The 18,171-nt window shown below is 38.1% G+C and overlaps 1 protein-coding gene across 1 annotated transcript in view; it reads right to left on the bottom strand.

The window, feature by feature from the left end:
- The window catches only part of TPH2 (tryptophan hydroxylase 2), a 96,487-nt gene that overhangs the window by 29,943 nt on the left and 48,373 nt on the right, over positions 1-18,171 (bottom strand). Inside the window, exon 8 of the mRNA XM_008055240.1 lies at positions 9,794-9,920. Coding sequence (XP_008053431.1) covers positions 9,794-9,920 — 127 coding nt within the window. The remainder of the gene's footprint in view (positions 1-9,793; positions 9,921-18,171) is intronic.

The following is an 18,171-nucleotide window of genomic DNA, read 5'->3' as shown; positions in this document are numbered from 1 at the left end:
AAAAAAAAAAAAAAAAACCAGAAAATGTGGTGGTGAAAATAGTTAAAAAGGACAGAAGTTATGCTCTATGGGACTAATTTTTTTAAAAAATTAGATTAGCCGGGCGTGGTGGCGCATGCCTCTAGTTCTGGCTACTTGGAAGGTTGAGGCGGAAGGATCTCCGGAGCCCAGCAGGTCGAGGCTGCAGTGACCGGGAATGTTCCACTGCACTCCAGTCTGAGCGACAGAGTGAGACTCCAACTCAAAATAATAATAATAATAATAATTAGAATGTTCCTTGCAGGATGCTACTATTTTTCTATATGCATAGCAGACATACAAGTGAAAATAATGAGTCGGAATAGTTATTATTAGCTTTTAATTAAGTTACTCTTAGAAATAACACACAAACTGATCATCCACCCAAACTTCTCAATTAAGAATGTATAAAAGTGCATTCCTTCCAGCCCTTTGTCAGCTTTGTATCAAATGATCCACACAGTTGAACTAGTTCAAAGACTCTACATGGAATAAATAAGCCTGAGGCTTATTTCGGGCTTTCTATAGAGACACAAAAATGATCATTTTTAATGTCATCCATGTTCAGAAAGAACTACAGCTGTTCTTAAGTCTTTTAGCATCCAAAGGTTCGCTGTCCCCCCCAGCCAGGTAGACAATAATAAGAGGGACCAGAAAACAAGTTAATGTTCTCAACAGGAAGGAAAATATTAATTAGCAATTCATAAAATAAGGTTATCTTTATAATGATACTTCCACTATGAATTATAGTTGATTATTAGTTTAAGACTGACTCTACATTTCATTATCACTCTCAATATGAGAAAGTATTGGTTAAACCTGAGACTCAAATAACTTGATTCATGGCCATCAAAAGCCCCAATAAATGCAAACTCTGTTACACAGAACAAACAAATTATTTGTTTGATTAAGGGAGGTATAAAAGGAATTCTGTATTATTAATTTTCTGATACTTTTTTCCTACATGAAAAGTCAGCTAAGGATCAGGTCATAGTCACAATGAATTCTACCCTTTTAAAAAAGATGCTAACACTTGTCTCTCCTAAGCTGTGCTCCTTGGATTATGAATAGCTTGGGATGCTTATGCACATGAAACAGACTGCTGCGACCATATAATGTATTTTCTTTCTTTTTATTTTTTGTTTTGTTCCTAAGATTTTTATTGCTTATTAAGAGTTATCCACACTCAGAATCTACATGTTCCCGCTTTGCCATTATCAGAGCTCAGATGTACCCACGGTTCTCCCCTTTTGCCTGATCAGATTGAGAACCAATTTATGATCATAGTTTACTCTCATTCTCCTCTCTCTCTCTCTCTCTCTCTCTCTCTCTCTCTCTCTCTCTCTCTCTCTCTCTCTCTTCCCTCATCTAGTGACATGACATCTGTGGTGGTTCTGCTTATAACTGTAGGCACTAGTCATCCTTCATTTCTTGGCTAGGAGTATAAACAGCCAGACTCCCTTTGCATGACAGTTATCTTTTGTAATATTATTTTTAATTGATAAATCATCATTGTATATGTTTATGGGATACAATGCAATGCTTTGATATTTGTATACAATGTGGCATAATTAAGTCAAACTAATTCACATATCCATCATCTCACCTACCTATCATTGTTATGGTGAGACATTTGAAAATTACTCTGTGATTTTGCAATATACAATACATTTTTATTGACATAGTCACCCTGCTATATAAGAGATCTCAAAAACTATCCCACTTGTCTACCTGAAACTTTGTACCATTTTATCAACAATTATCAATTTCACTTTCTTTATATTTTAATATTTCCAAAATAAGTTTCAACTTACAAAGTGTCAAAATTTTATCAGTTGAATTTTTTTTCCTCAAAAAAAAAAATCAAGGCTGGGCTCGGTGGCTCAGCCTGTAATCTCAGCGCTTTGGGAGGCCGAGGTGAGTGGATTGCTTGCACCCGCGGGTTCGAGACCCGCTTGGGCAACTTGGTGAGACCTCATCTCTACAATAAATAAAAAATTAGCCGGGCGTGGTAGTGCATGCCTGTAGTTCCAGCTACTTGGAAGACTGAGGCAGAAGGATCGCCAGAGCCCAGCAGGTCGAGGCTGTGGTGGCCGGGAGGGGCTACTGCACTCCAGTCTGGGTGACAGTGAGACACCAACTCAAAAAAAAAAAAAAATCAAAAGCCACTATCAAATTAACAATGTTTTACAACCAATGGCATCTTAGAATGGAAGAAAAATGGCAAACTTGGAAAAATAATTTTGTATTACTTTTGGAGATTCACTCTGCATATTATCCTATTAGAGGTTCTGTTTATTTAACCCAGTGTTTTTCAAACAATTTGCCCATAGATCCTATCTTTTTCAGAACTCATAACATCATTTCATGAGACTAATATTCTGGGAACATGTTCTGGGACAGAGTGCTTATTCCTTCATTACCTTTGGCCAAGACTGTCCTCTCATCAGCATTACCAAGGCCCAGTTAGTAGAATCCTTTCAATCAGAAAGTGAAGCTAAACACATTTCAGGGTCGACAGGTCTGAATGGATGACCTAAAACGCTACAGAGGGAAAATTCCAACTGGGCCAGAGGCCGATTTATTCTGCTTGGGAAACATCTGTGGTGTATTCATACTGATTGCTTTCTCCTACAGATGATGCACAGCTTTGTCTGTTTCAAATGATTTTATGATGTGAGAAATGAATAGACTGAATTGAAGCCATCTGCATCATAGGATGGGATGCACCATTTGATGAAAGATGCCCCTTTACATTTTCTAACATTTAGGGGAGGGGAAATCAATATACATCTGGGACTAACTTCTAAGTTCACCTGATCAGTAAATTTCTGTTTGTACATTCCTGTATAAAAATAAGTAATATAAGTCATATGAGAAAACAGTAAACAGAAGAAGAATGTGAAAGCAGTTGCACAAAGCAGAACCAATGACATGGCTCTCACAGATGCAAGGGTTCATTTTCAGGTCTTGAATAAATATGTCATAAATAAACTCATCTGGCTGGACCTGGTGGCTCACACCCATAATCCCAGTACTTAGGGAGTCCAAGATGAAAGGATTGCCTGAGCCCAGGAGTTTGAGACTAACCTGGGCAACATGGTGAGACCTTGTTTCTACAATAAATCCAAAAGTTAGCCAGATATGGTGGTGTGCACCTATACTCCCAGCTTCTTGGAAAACTGAAATGGAAGGATCACCTGAGGCCAACAGGTCAAGACTATGGAAGCCTTGATCATTCAACTGTACTCCAGCCTGGGCAACATAGTGAGACAAATGAGACTTCAACTCAAATAAATAAACTCATCTCACGTTGCATAATATTCATCTGATGATACCCTATTAATTCAATTTTCAGAAAAGTATCCAAAATATTTTGGAAATAAGGATAAAAGATTACTATGTGCCTTTTGAAAGACATACTCAAGTATTGTCTAGCAGGCTCACATATCTAAAATGTCACTGCCACCAAAGTGTGGTTCTTGAACCAGCAGCATTACCTAGAACCTGTCAGAAATGCTGAATTTCAGGCCCCACTCTAGCCTACTCTACCATAATCTGCATTTTAACAAGATCCCCAGGTTATTTGACACACACCACAGTTTGAAAAGCACTGATCCAGGGGATATCATCTTTTTCTGACTTCCGATTTACTATTGCTTATGGCCCACACACTGTAAAGTTAAATGTTAGCTTGCAAAGATTGATCAATTGCAAATTAATTTTGTCCACTAGTCATGCAAATAATTTCTGCCTAGTAGAAAACATAACCTCAGCTGGGCTCGGTGACTCAGCCTGTAATCCCGCGCCTTTGGGAGGTTGAGGTGAGTGGATTGCCTGAGCCTGCGGGTTCGAGACCCGCCTGGGCAACTTGGCGAGACGTCATCTTTAAAATAAATCAAAAATTAGCTGGGTGTGGTAGTGCGCGCCCGTAGTTCCAGCTCCTTGGAAGGCTGAGGTGGAAGGATCGCCAGAGCCCAGCAAGTCGAGGCTGCGGTGGCCGGGAGCGGCCACTGCACTCCAGTCTGGGCGACAGAGTGAGACTCCAACTCAAAAAAAAAAAAAAAACATAACCTCAAGGTTATGGTTTTATTGCCCCATAGAACGTAAACCATTTTGAGTCTTATTTTAGGTATCTTTCTTTTGGTGACTATATATTCTCAGTCCCTCAAATTCATGTTTGAACAAAATTTACCATCCCGCTTTTTCCTCATTGATGAACTAAATAAATCTCTGACACACATTTGCATATGTAGGAGAGTCATGTTTGTAGCATGTTTAAAGTTATAATTCAAAACCAGCAGCCTCTCAACAGCAACTAGATGCTTATCTCTACTGAACACTGTAATAGCTATCTTTTCATAGGAAAAATATGCCACTGTCCAGCAAACAGAAATTGAGAATATACAATGTGATGTAAAGATGAATCTAGCATGGGCTTGTCCCCCAAGAATGGTATAATCTAAGGTAAAAACCTAACTTTAGATACAAGGCCTGGCAACTAAAAGCATGCAGTTCTGTCTCAGTCTGCAGACAACATTTGTAGCCAAAGAACATTTGGTTTTGTTTTAATTTTTGAATTTGAAGGACTTTAGGCATAGTATATATTCTCACATTCTTATTACACAAGGAGTAAGCCTTATTAGATGCTTTTTACTATCTTATATCAGGCTATTTTAACACGTTTGCTGCCTACCTGGCCACTGAAGGCATTTAAGTTTACAGCCCCTAACATGCACACTAATCTATTAAATTCACATCAGCCAGCACTACAATGAGAAATGGCTGGTCTCAAAATTATAACACAAACTAACCAGCCATTATTGGGAATATTTTTGCATATCTATCACACACAGACCTCGGACAGTTATGATGTGTATGAAAAGAGTACAGCTGCCAAAAACAGTGGCCTTATTCATTATCCACCAGAGGGCAAATTATTTACATGTATAACGATGCATTTGAAATACATTTTCTGAGCATTATCATCAATTTCTTCAGATACAAAAGAGTTTCATTTAAATGGTTCTCAGGGCATAGAAATCATTGCCCACATAAAACAGCAAAGATAGCTTCATTCTCAAATCTGAACATTATTAAAATGTCAAAATAAATATCATGCAGAAATATAGCAAGAAGATACAGAAGCTACAGGCAATACAGCCCGGTACCTCTGAATATTAGACCCAGAAGTTCAAAAGCTGATTTGGACAAAATAGAGTTTGGCAGTGCCAATTAGTCCTAGCGGAGGTTATTTTTTTTCCTTAGATGAATTTGTTGACACAGAAAGTTATTAAGTATTTGCTTTCACTAAGCATGACTCTCTTTTTCATAAGCGCTTAAATTCACTAAACAAGGAAAAACAGGCACTATAGAAACAGAGTCATTAATAAAATAAATCTCACCTAGAGTAAAAGAGTAATATAGCCTGTCTCATTGTTCTGCATAAAAGGTGATTTCCATGACTTTCCATTTGTCCTCTCTATGGATTTTTCTCCTTTGGTGCATCTCATTGCTCATTTTTTCCTAGTACTTCTTCAGAGGGCTTAATGCAAACAACTTTGAGGAAATGAACTAATAATACCTTCATTTGTCATCTGGCCTAGCTGGCCACCACTATACCCCCAGCAGAGGACTTTTTGTCCCTGCCAGTAAGACTCGAAATCTTAATCTCTTAGTCTTTGCAAGTGGGTCATTAAATTTGCCTTCTAGCTTCAGTATATGGCTTGAGGGTCATTAATATGCATGTTATCCAACAGGTTATTCCTTCCAGGGTTTTCTTTGAAACTGCTCAGTTGAAATCTAGCTGTGCTTTTATTCAAGACCATCTTCTGGCAGTTTTCCATTCATTTTGTTTTTAGCTGAGGGCTGGGATGTAGTTCTAGAAGTCAATAGCAGTTTCAATATCATTTTAGGAAAAATCTCCCTTGCCTTCTCACACTGTGTGAGGCTATCTTCCTCCACATCACACTGAAAAGTCTTTTCAAATTTCTCTTTGGTCTACAAAACACTATTCAAAGTAAATAGGCAGTATATGAAATTGGAAAGAATTGGACCTGCAAAGCTTGTGAGAGACAGGATGTCAGAGGGAGGCGGGGTGAGTGCTCAGGCAATCTCAAGGAAGAGAAATGAGTAAATCAGGCAAAACCACAGAGAGGTACACACCCACCCCCAAATTCTTCGCTGCATTTGGAAAAGACTCAAAATCGTTGCAGTCCTTTGTAGGTTTGCATGTTGGTTTTTTGCTTTTGTTTTTTGACTGTTAAAGTCACAGTAAGAGTGAAGGTGGGTTGGCCTCCTTGGAGGACACCTGATCCATCCTACTTGTTGCCTATGAAGAAGACCATCTCTTCTGGCTCCTGCCCTCTATCCTGAACCCCAGTCTCTAACACCGAACTCAGAACTAACACACACACAGGGTACATTTAATCCAGTTCTTCCATGTATCTTCTAATGTATATAAATTTTTTTAAATGACATTGACTCTGGGTGTTCTGAATTTTTGAGTACTAGATTGCAAGTTTCTTGAACCAAATACTACCTCTTTTTTTTTTTTACCTCTACCTCATGGTATCCAGGATATTTTAACCACTTAAAGAATATCTGTTAACTTGAATGACTTTTACAGAAAATCAGGTATATACATTCCAGGAAAAGGGCAATAAAAGCAGAGGGAGAAAGAGAGAGAGAAACATGATTAATGATTTAATGATTTCTCCCAGATGGAAGTGTTTTTGGCTGTTGGAGCTAAAGCAATTCAAGGCCAAGGGTATTAGGATCATGCTAAGGAATGTAAGTTCCTAAAGAAAACTTATTCATCCTGCAAATTTGCTGACCCTAGTAAAGTAGTACAAGTTGTATAAGATACAAGTATTAGTTTATTCTTGAAAGTATAAAAGTAGAAACAAAGAATAATGCCCCTTCTAAAGATGCTCATGCTCTAATACTCAGAACTTGTGAAATATGTTACCTTTGCAGATGTCAATTAAGAGTATGAATTTTGAAATGGAAAGAGTCCCATGAATTATCCAGGGAGGCCCAATCTAATGTCACAAGCATGTAGAAGCAAAGGAACTTTCCTAGTCAGTGAGAGAGAGATGTGATGACAGAAGAAAGCTCAAAGGGATGCCTTGTTGCAGATTTCAAATAGGGAGGAAGGAAGCCATGACCCAAGGAATGCAAGCAGCCTCTAGAAGGGGGAAAAAGCAATGAAACAGATTCTCTCCCCTACAGCCTCCAGAAAAGAACAGAGTCCTGCCAAACTAGAGACATCTTATCCCACCTGACACTATTCCTCTATTCACCTCTTTCCCTCTTCTCCACTTGACTGACTTTTTCTCATCTTTTGAAATTCAGGACAAAATTTCTTTCCTCTGAAAAAAATCTTAGTTTTATCAATATAGGCTATAAATTTCCCAAAAAATAAGGAGTATTATGTTTTATTCTTTGTAAATATAATTTGAATGATGAGATTAAATTAATCATAATTTGATGGAGTATAAAAATATAGGACACTAAAACTACTTTTTGTCACCACTTTTTAAAATGAATTGAGAGCACTCACTAGGATCTACCTACATTCATAATCCTACCTTATTCTTTCTTTGTTTGGACACATATGTACACATACACACACACACACACACACACACACACACACACACATACACACACACACAAACACACACACACAGTCAGCTCCACATAGCATGGCAGTTGATTTCCAGTTTGTTGTGGCTTTTCAGAATCAGAGAAGTAAGCAACATCTTGCTCCCTAATTGTGAATACAAGCTATAGGGAGTCAAGAACTGAAACCAGAAAATTTCAAGAGAACATTGTAAGGTGCAGAAAAGGTTCCAAAAACAAGAAGTTTAAAGCCAGAGTTAAGGTCTAATAACTAAATAACAGGACTCATGGTGTGATAGTTTTCAAATATGTCCACAAACGCTTTGATACTCCTTTTTCTAAAAAACCTAATTCCTCTTCCCTTGAGGGTAGGGTGGTATGAGTCCCCTTTAATGAACACAATATGGCCAACATGAACAGCATTTGGTCAAGTCACAAAAGCATTACAGCACCCTCCTCGCTCTTACTCTGTCTCTTCTCTTCTCTCTCTCTCCCTCTCCTTCTCTCACTTACTGTGGAGGAAGACAGTAGCCATGGCATAAGGACACTCAGACAGACTATGAAGAGGCCCACAGTGTGAGGAACCAAGGCTTCCCACCAAAAGCCACATGAGTGAGCCATCTTGGAAGCTGACTTCCGAAACTTCAGATAATTACAGGCCAACATCTTGATCGCAACCTCATGAGAGTCTCTGAGCCCTAACCACTCAGCTTGAGTTGCTCTCAAATTTCCAACCATAACACTATGAGATAATAAATATTTGTTGTTTTAAGCCACTAAGTTTTGGAATAATTTGTTATTCATGATAGCTAGCCAATACACATGAGATACAAGCCCTATAGCAGAGGTTATAAACTGAAAGTCAAGATCCAGATTCGGTCTACACATATTTTTTCCTTGGCTTATAATGGTGGGTTTTTAAAAAAATTTGTTTAGAAATTTAAATTGCCAGTTTCTTCCAAAAATTGGGGAGTTCTGGCAACACGCAGCATCCCATCTGGCAATAATCACTGAAGCTGAGAAATAGCATTCTGCTGTTCAAGAGACATGGTCTCCCTAGTTCACCACAGTCCCCACTATCCCCTACTCATCCCCATACTGACACCAAGAGTCATTGCATGTAGATGGCCTTTGTACTGCTATCTATCTTTTAGTAGAGAAATATTTCTCAGTTCTCATGTCTTCATCAAACATAGGAAACAGAAGATACACTAAAAGGGGTGTATGTTTTAAGAAATCAAGGAGAAAACTTATTTTTTGGTGAGAGTGGCGAATATTTCTACATATCCAACATGCCATTGATGTGTATCTGTGCCAAAACACATAAAATTTAAGATACGATTTTTCTTCCCCTGGTAGCTCTGCTCATTTAGACAAATTTACCAGTCCCTGTAGGTGAGTTTGCTAAACCTGCTCTTTCTTTTCCTGGCCCTTCAAAATGGGGCTAAGATAAGGCATATGAGCATGCTAGATTTGACTCTTCTGAACTTAAAGGTAACAGCCAACCTTAGATCTTTCCCCTCACATTGTTTATTTTGAGAAGAATCTCAGTTTTAAGAAGATAAAATAGAATCTGTTCCATCTTTTTCTGGTTTTGTACTTAGAATAACTGTTGAGCCCGAGTTTCTTACTGCAGACTCAAATTATGATTGACTACAACCATACAGACTAATCAAAGAGATAATACCAGGTACAAACCCTACTTTATCATAAATGTATGACTTTTACTATTAACAATATTTCTATAGGAGTCAAAAAACACAGGCCAAACCTGGCCCACCACCAGCTTTTGTAAATAAAGTTTTATTGGAACAGCCACACTCATTCATTTATGTATTGTCTGTGACTGCTTTTATACCACAGTGGCTAAAGAGTAATTGTGACAAAGACCTTATGACTCACAGCCTTATATATTTCCCACCTAGCCCCTTATATATAGCTGATTCCTAATCAAGAAGGATAAAATGCAAATATTGGTACTCAATAAGCCAAGAACTCATTGTGCTTCAAAAAAACGCAATACGGGAAATGATAAGATCACCGTGCTCTTTCCAGAACATATGCCTGTAATTCATAAAAAGCTCTGAGGTTTTCTTTATCTTACAAATGGACATAAATAAAACAGTCTTTACGGTGAAAATGAACTTACTGTGGCTAGTTTCTGAACATCTTCATCTGATGCTCCCAGAGACGCCAGACCTATTTCTTGTGAAAACTGAGCAAACTTAGGATCGGCAAGTAGTGGGACGTGTCCCAAGAGTTCGTGGCATGTGTCCCTTACGGAAAAAAAAAAAACACAAAGAACTGTTATACAAGAAGCTTTAAACAACCACTGGTAAAACAAGACTTAAAAGCTAAATATAATCCTCATAGTATAGTTAATTAGTAATCATATTTCATCAATTCTAAGACCTTTAAATCATACTTAAACATCTCTGAAATCCAGATGTATCTTACAACCAATTACATCTTAAATTATATGATATACAATATTTTTAACAAAATAAAAACAACTACTATTTTTAAGTGATTACTATACAGCAAGTACATGGTGTTTCATTATACACATTATGCTTTTTAAGTCTCAAAACAAACTTAGAGAGTTAAGTAACTTACTAGTGAAAGATCCCACAGATCAAGAGTGGGCAAACTATAGCCATGGTCATAATCTGGCCCACTTCTTATTTTATAAATATAGTTTTATTGAAACACAGCCATGCCTATTCATGTATGTATTATCCATAGCTGATTTTAACTACAAATGTGGAGTTGAGTAGTTGTGACTGAGATCATATGGCCTGCAAAGTCTAAAATAATTATGAGCTGGCCCTTTACAGAAAAAGTTTTCTGATTCTTGCTATAGATCTTGACAAAGTCAAAATCGGAATCTAGCTTATCATGATTTTTTTTAAATGCTTGCTTTTAACCCTTAAGCTGCCCTGCAACCCTGTTACATTTTGCAAGGCAGTGGGAAACAGGAAAGGATCATATTGTCAATATCAAAGTAATTTTTTTCATAGATAATTTATATACTCTAATACAAGCAACTCCCTTGAGACAGCACACGGAAAAATCTCCCAATTCTCTGCTTTGGTTAGCCTGAATGAGGTAATAACAGAAACTTGGAACCTCTCTCATTTGCCTGAGCTTCCATTTGGAGCCAGATAAGTGGGCAAAAGACAGATATGTGTCACAACAAAACAAGGCAGATGCCTTTCTGAGTCATTGCCATGAATAATGAGGTGTTCCATGATACAAAGCTGTAATGGAGTAAAATCCCCTATGACTCTCTGGGAATGGATCGAGATGCAGCATCATTTTATTTTCTTGACAAAAAACTAATTAGCCAGGTAGTAATTGAAAGATCTTGTTTATTTCTTCTGAACTTCTCTGAAGTGTATCACTTCAAATAGGGGCTATAGTATAAATGCCAGGCGCTACCATTATTACAGGTGTAAGTAGGTTGGCTGGTCATATGATTGAAGCAAGTGAATGATGGTCAAGGGCACAGAATTGATGCCCACATAAAACAGATTACATCACTCAATCAAAAATCTTTATTCCCAAAACTCAAACCACATCCCTAACCTTGGCCAGTCACTTCATACACACAGCAGGTGAAAGGGCAGCCAAGTGAGGTTATGTGGACAGGATATTGAGAGAAACTCCAAATTCGTCCCTTGTCAACTGTGTGCCAATAGCTTCCTTTTTTGCACATAAGCTGAATTTGTAAAAGTACATACATATAACTAAATATATATATATATATAGGGGTAGCTACTCTTTGGCCACGTTGTGGACAGAGAATCAGATTTACTGAATTTCAGAGATAAGACGTATTCCACCATTATCCAAGTCCCTCATTTTACCTAAGAATAAATGGGGAAAAAAGAGAGAGAGAAGAGAGAGAGAGAAAGAATATACTGGGTTCTTATTATGTGCTGGGTACTGTAGTAAATGTGATATCATATTAGCCATTTATTCCTTCCTTAGTAAGGAAGCTTAACTATTCCAACGTAACATGAGGAAACTATAATTCAGCAAATTTAAGGATCTTTTCCAAGGTCACACTTTTATTAGGAGACAGAGAAAAGATTTGAAGTCAAGTTCTTCTAATTCCAAATCTATGTCCTCTTTGTTCTCTGTTGTTTCAAAGTGCAGATATGGTGTAAATGAGAAAGGGGAGGGGATGTGCATGGTTTAGTTTGTAAGAAGAGTTAAACTAAATTGGTTAGCACAAGTAAAAATGTAGTCAGTACACCCTAAGTCTGTTTCTGCCACTCCAAGGTTCCCAACCTTCCAAATCACTTGAAGGGCCTTTGTAAAAATACCAAATGTCCAGGTGTGGCGGCTCACATCTGTAATCCCAGCACTTTGGGAGGCCAAAGTTGGAAGATTGCTTCAGCCCAGGAGTTCAAGACCAGCTGGGCAATATAGGGAGACCTCGTCCCTATAAAAAGTAAAAAATAAATTAGCCAGGCATGGTGGCATGAACCTGTGGTCACACCTCCTTGGAAGGCTGAGCCAGGAGGATTGTCTGAGCCCAGAAGGTCAAGGTTGCAGTGAGCCATGATCGGGTCACTGCACTCCAGCCTGGGCAATAAAGCAAGACCCCAACCCCAAAATAAATAAATACATACATGCATACATACATACCAAATGACTAAGCCCCACCTAAGAGCAATTCAATCAGGCTCTCTGAGATAAACCCGAGCATCTTTTTTAAAAAGCTCTCCAGGTAACAATGAGACACAGCCAGGGGGAGGGAGCTCCACTGTCATAAGTGATGACACCAGGAGCTTTCCTAGAGGATTCAAGCAACTAACTCTTAAAACTAAAACTTAATGTGATTATGTAATTTTGAGCAACCCAAGTTTAATTCCACTACAACCACATCATGCCACTGGAGAATGATGAAAGGTGGTGAACGAAAATTAAATAGGTAGCAAATTATTCCTCGGTGTGCATTTGATTCAGCTACAAGTCCAATATTTCCAAACTAGGAATGGACCCTATAGACTCACTCTTGTGATCTATTTTGTAAAAGATCAACAGCCTACACCAATGTGAAAATTAATATCAAGTGACCCACAATGGAAAAATCTGAATACCCCCATTGTCGCCCATGGTGTAAATACTAAAGCACTTCTACAGATCAGTCAATACATTCTAAGTCTCTGTTTCTGCCACTCCATGGGTCCCAACCTTTCAACTCACTTGAAATGTCCAGGAAGAAGATGGGGCGACCATAATTCCAAATTAGACAAGATGTCCAATTGTAGGGAAATATTGAAGATGGTATTAGCTCATAGTTTGAATAAATGAGGTGAACAGAGACTAAAATAACAATTACAATGCATGCTTACTATAAGCACTGTACTAAATGCATCAAATGTAAGAAGAGAATGGGAACATGATGGCTACAGTGGTGGTGGATTCTTGGTGCAATACTTGGTTTACTTTGAGCTTGTTAGTTGCTTGAAGAAGGGGATGCAGAAGACAGTCTTCTATCTACCTAGGTACTAATGGGAGTCTAAAAGCTTACTGGTAGAAGGTAAAGTAAAAAGTTGGCAGTTAAAAAGGAAAAGGAAAGGGAAATACTAGCATTCCAAAGACGTTTAGGAGTCAATTCTCCATGGTAAAAAAAGAAGATATAATCTGAATTTTAAGTTAAGGTGTCATTATCAGAAACCTGTTGTAACTCACTTGCCAATTTAAGAACCTTTAATAGTGTTACAATGACAAAATAATCTAACTACACATAGGAAAAGATAAATTATAAATTTGGAACAAAAAAATCATATAATACAGCAGAGTAAGTTATATTGTTTCATTAAGAATGAATGCCTGAAGCGAGATGTCTAGCAGAATTATTAATGGAACCTTAGGGAAACCCTTTGTTCTGTTATAAGTAGAAATGATCACACCATGTATTTCACTAGTGTGTGCCCTCCTTCCAACTCCATCTCCAAGAAGACATCCTGAGAAAGAACCGCACTTCAGATTCTGAACAAAATGTGGACACAGTATTTCATGGACCCAAGGCTTTAAGCACCTATATTTCAAGACCAGATACAAGATTATTATTGTTTATGCCTTTGGTGGAACATTCTCAGAAATAAACACTGTCATGTTCTCTATCACATTGTCTTTGGTTAAGCCACATGTAGACAAAGGAAACTGAAATGGTTCGGAACTCTTCAACCAAAGAGCAAAGGAAGATTTTTAATTTTATTGATAAATACAACACATTAACTTTGAAAAGCTTACATTTTGTTCTGTTTCTCTGAGACCAGAGGACTTAGAAGCTGAGTTGACCACTACTCTTTAAGTTTGAGAGAGGTTTCAGCCCTCAGGCAGTCCGAGGGAAAATGTAGACCACAGTCTTCTCTCTAATCTCTGTACAAACTAAGATCTGTAAGGCTGAAATTATACAATTAAACTCTATTTTACAAAGTGCAGATGTCACTGCTGTTGTGCCCTCCATGTAAATAGTTTGAGATTCCTACACTAGTATCATCCACAGCTGAATCTTTGTAACTAATAATGAACAGGTTTCTGATATGCATTCAAAACTATTGCATTATCTCATTAGATCTCTCCTAAAGGATTCAATTATTTGGCCATAATTGCACCTGTCAGCACATGCTGCCTCCAATCTCTACAGTGCCAAACTTTTCTCTTTTTAACTCCCATCGCTTTGATACATTTTTGCCTGAATCATGCTTTTCTGAGTACTTTTCACATAAGTGCTCTGTTCACTGGAAATGTAAGACCTTTCAAAACTGTTAACACTGTAAAACATCATGTCCCCTTTTTTAAAAAAAAGAAAAAAAAAGGAAGAGCTGATATCAGACACTAAACTTTTGCTGCTCTAAATTGGAATCTTCTCTGATAAGCCCTGTTAGGGGATTCTAAAGCCTGCCAAAATAAGCCCACAAAGGAGGCCTAGGCAAAATGTCCCCAAGGAATTCTTAAATCATTCCAAGGAAGTAGCAATCATTTTGCTGTGGAGAAATAAGGGCCCTGGTTGTTAAGTTCAAATTCAAAATGAGCCTGGTATTTTTCTCCTCTTATCAGTTTTCAAAGCTGACTCCTCGTGCTATGTGTTGAACAACTCCTTTTTATTTCTGCTGTAAATTAAAGCCTTTAAGAGGCATTGAGTGAGCAGCCAACATTTGCTTCCCAACCCAAATCAGTGCATCTGTCTTTTAAAACATATTTCTATAGGTTTTGTTTGTTCCAGATGACACAGAAGCCAACACTTCAGCTAAATCATGAAGAAAAGGGGAGGAAGATGAGTGGGAGGGGTGGAAACTGCATTAATAAAAAGAAGATGCTCTGGGAGCCAAAATAGGGTATGTTTTTCAGCTTTGACACAACATTTGGTGGGTAAATGCAAGTAATCTGGGATAACACACTGGGCCACGTTGCAGGTGGGTGCCTTCGTTTATTTTCACTGCATAAGATGATAAGGGAAATTAATTTGGTATTGAGGCAACTTTTTCTCGGGGCTTGCTTTAGAGCCACATACAGAGTTTTTTTCATTTAGATTTAAAATAGCATACTGTAAAACCTGACCCAGACAAGATTTTAGGCAGCTCTTATGATTGCCCCCTCTTATATCCCTATCACAGTATAGATAAATACAAATGTGGCCCTTTTTTTATAAAGCCAAGTACCTAGATGTTGCCCTGGAGAAAATCTTCTTTGCTTTTTTCCCCATAGGAATCATAAGGAAGTCCACTGATGTTTCTCTTTTTTACTACAATTCTTTTGAGCCTGGCAGATATTATAGTTACCGTTCTTAAAATTTAATTCATTGTGTGCCTATCATGGGCCAGGTACTATATTAGGAAATGAGGCTTAAAAGTAAATAAGCCATCATCATAGAATAACTCTTAGCAAAAGTCACCTTCTGGTTCCATAAAAAGGCAATCAAATAGCAAGTACTACTTTCCTGATCTGTCCAAAGAAGTAGTTTCCAATTCTTACAAGAACCACAAAACGACTGCAGCAGAAATTCTATTGATATGTTGCTAGTTTCCCACCATTTCTGGGCGATTTCTTATTTCTTAAAGAAATAAGAGACACAACTTTTCCGTAGTCCTCCCCAATTTCAGTAAAATTAAGAAAGCAATATAAGAGTCAGACCTAAATCCATTCTCCCACATTCCTATGTGGGCAAATTATTTAGAGCAGCACTGCCCAATAGGACTGTCTACAATGATGAAAATGTTCTATATCTGCAGCGTCCAGTATACTAGTCACTTGACACAGGTGTCTATTAAACACCTGAAATGTGGCTAGAGCAACTGAGGAACTGAATGTGAAGCTGCATTTACTTTTAATTGATAAATGTAAATAGCTACATCTTACTATATTGGACAGCACAGACATAGAGTTGTTCTCATCTATAAAACAGAAATTATATGGTTCCCTATTTCTTGATATTCTTAAACAATCCAAATAATGCATTGAAAATGTAAGTTCCCATAAATTAGGTGTTATTACTCATATTACATTAAATTGTATTTATACCTAAGTCTATTTTACTAGAATAAGTTTTGCCCTTTTAGAAAGCACTTTATCACTTAAGAAGCATCAAGTTTCTCCAGGACAGATGCCAGGCCATGTTCATTGTTGGCTTTGCAGTGCTTAGAAAAGCCTCGCACATGAGAGACACTCAATAACTGCTTTGGAACTCAACTAAATAGACCAGGTGATGACGAGAATCTATTGCTTTGAACAGAGGTGAAGCCAAGTGAAACCCTGGTGTGGCTTTCCTAATTTCCAGTGTCACATAAAAGCTTTGGACCAGAACTTGGTTTTGCTATTTTCTAGTTGTGTAGCCTTAGGGAAATTACCTGACTTCTCTGAACCTTGGAACTGCCATCTGTAAAATGGTGACAGTCTTGTCTACCTCATAGTGATGAGTGGAATGATGCCAAACAGAATGTGTGTGAGAAATGTCTGTGCCCATTTTCCTTCTTTCCTGTGGTGGCTTCTGTGCCTGTCCATAGATGTAATTCTCTACACGGTATAAAGAGGCATGAACAGTGATTACCTCTTTCTTGCCTACATTCAATCATTTTAAATTTCTTCTTCTGAACTTGCAATTTAAAAATGCAAATATTCTAGCAAAAAAATCTCTCCCTGGTCATCTCAGTCTTCCACACCTGAAAATGCATCATGAACTTCTCCCTGACTATAGCGTGCTGAGGGAATATAAAGTTTTATTCAGGTCAGGTAGTTATGAGTGCTAATTTTGGATTATGGGCACCACACAAGGAAGACAGAGTTGGGTGCAGGGGTGGGGAAAGTGGGGCAGGGTTGATGGAAGGAAGCCTACTTTGAATCTGATTTTTTTTTAAAGGAAAGACTGCCGTAGCTTTGAAGCTTTATCCCAAGTTACTAAGGATAACAGCCTAAAAGAATAAGAACAGAACTCCAGCAGACAGTTAGACACAAATTTGGTTTCAAAATGCACATGTTTTAAATAATGTATAGGCTTTTTAATAGAGTGTGTATTGTTAGAATACTTGGAGCTCTTGAGACAAAAGGCTCTGGAAAAAGTCTTAGGGGTTATCTTTTGCTTTTAGGCACTTTGCAAAACTAGACACAACATTATGATTGAAAACCTGGGACTCCAGGTCCAGGAACTTGGCCTTGTAACTAAAGACACGCTGGAATTTTACGAGGCGCATTAGGCTTCTACATGAATTTAAGAGGTACTGAGTAAAAGTAGACTTCTTTGGTATTTTTGTAAAACTTTTTTCCTCCAAAGATCAAAGCGTTATTTCATCATCCTTCACACAGGGAGGTTAAATGGCTTGCTGACAGTCACCCTGGGAGCTGAATGGGGCCTGAATTTCAGGGCGTATAGTTCACAGGTCCTTCTGCCTGAGGACACAGCAGTCTCCTATCTGCATTTATCCACTGTAGTGAGGCAGCTTATCCCCTTCTTCCTCCCAATGAAATAGCAGATGCTTCTTGATAAGTGGGCAGGCCAACTGGGGCTCTGTGAAGATCAAAGGAGAGCTCAGGTCTCTAAGAAGCCTGGAACTTGGGCCAAAGACTGGACAGAAAGCACAGTGCTAGACTATTCAATCAGCATCTGAGTACTTAGGGTCCTGGCAAAGCAAGGCTACCAAAAGAAGGGAAGAAAGTGTCACTTTCTAATGCCTTCTACAAAATTTGTCATTAGGAAACCAAAAAAAGCTATTCAACTTCAGCATGCCTATAAGTTTTGAGTTTTTCTGTTTAGTGTTACTGTTTAACATAGAATTGTGGTTACGTTCACAGATGCCAACACTGCTCCCCAAGTTCAAATCCTGACTCTCCTACTTACAAGTTGCGTTATCTTGGGAAATTTACTTAATCTATCTGTGCCTCATTTTCTTATTCATAAACTCAGGTTAATAATAGTAACAACTCAGAGGGTTGTAGTATTAAAGGGATTCATCTGCATACAACACTTGAAATAGCGCCTGGCCCTATTAACAGCGAACATGTGTATAGCTGAGA

The sequence above is a fragment of the Carlito syrichta genome, unplaced genomic scaffold (assembly GCF_000164805.1).
Source record: "Carlito syrichta isolate Samal-C Ts95f unplaced genomic scaffold, Tarsius_syrichta-2.0.1 Scaffold301786, whole genome shotgun sequence".
NCBI classification, from domain to species: Eukaryota; Metazoa; Chordata; class Mammalia; order Primates; family Tarsiidae; genus Carlito; species Carlito syrichta.
Note: the sequence above shows the minus strand (reverse complement) of the source record. Positions and strands in the feature narration are given on the sequence as shown.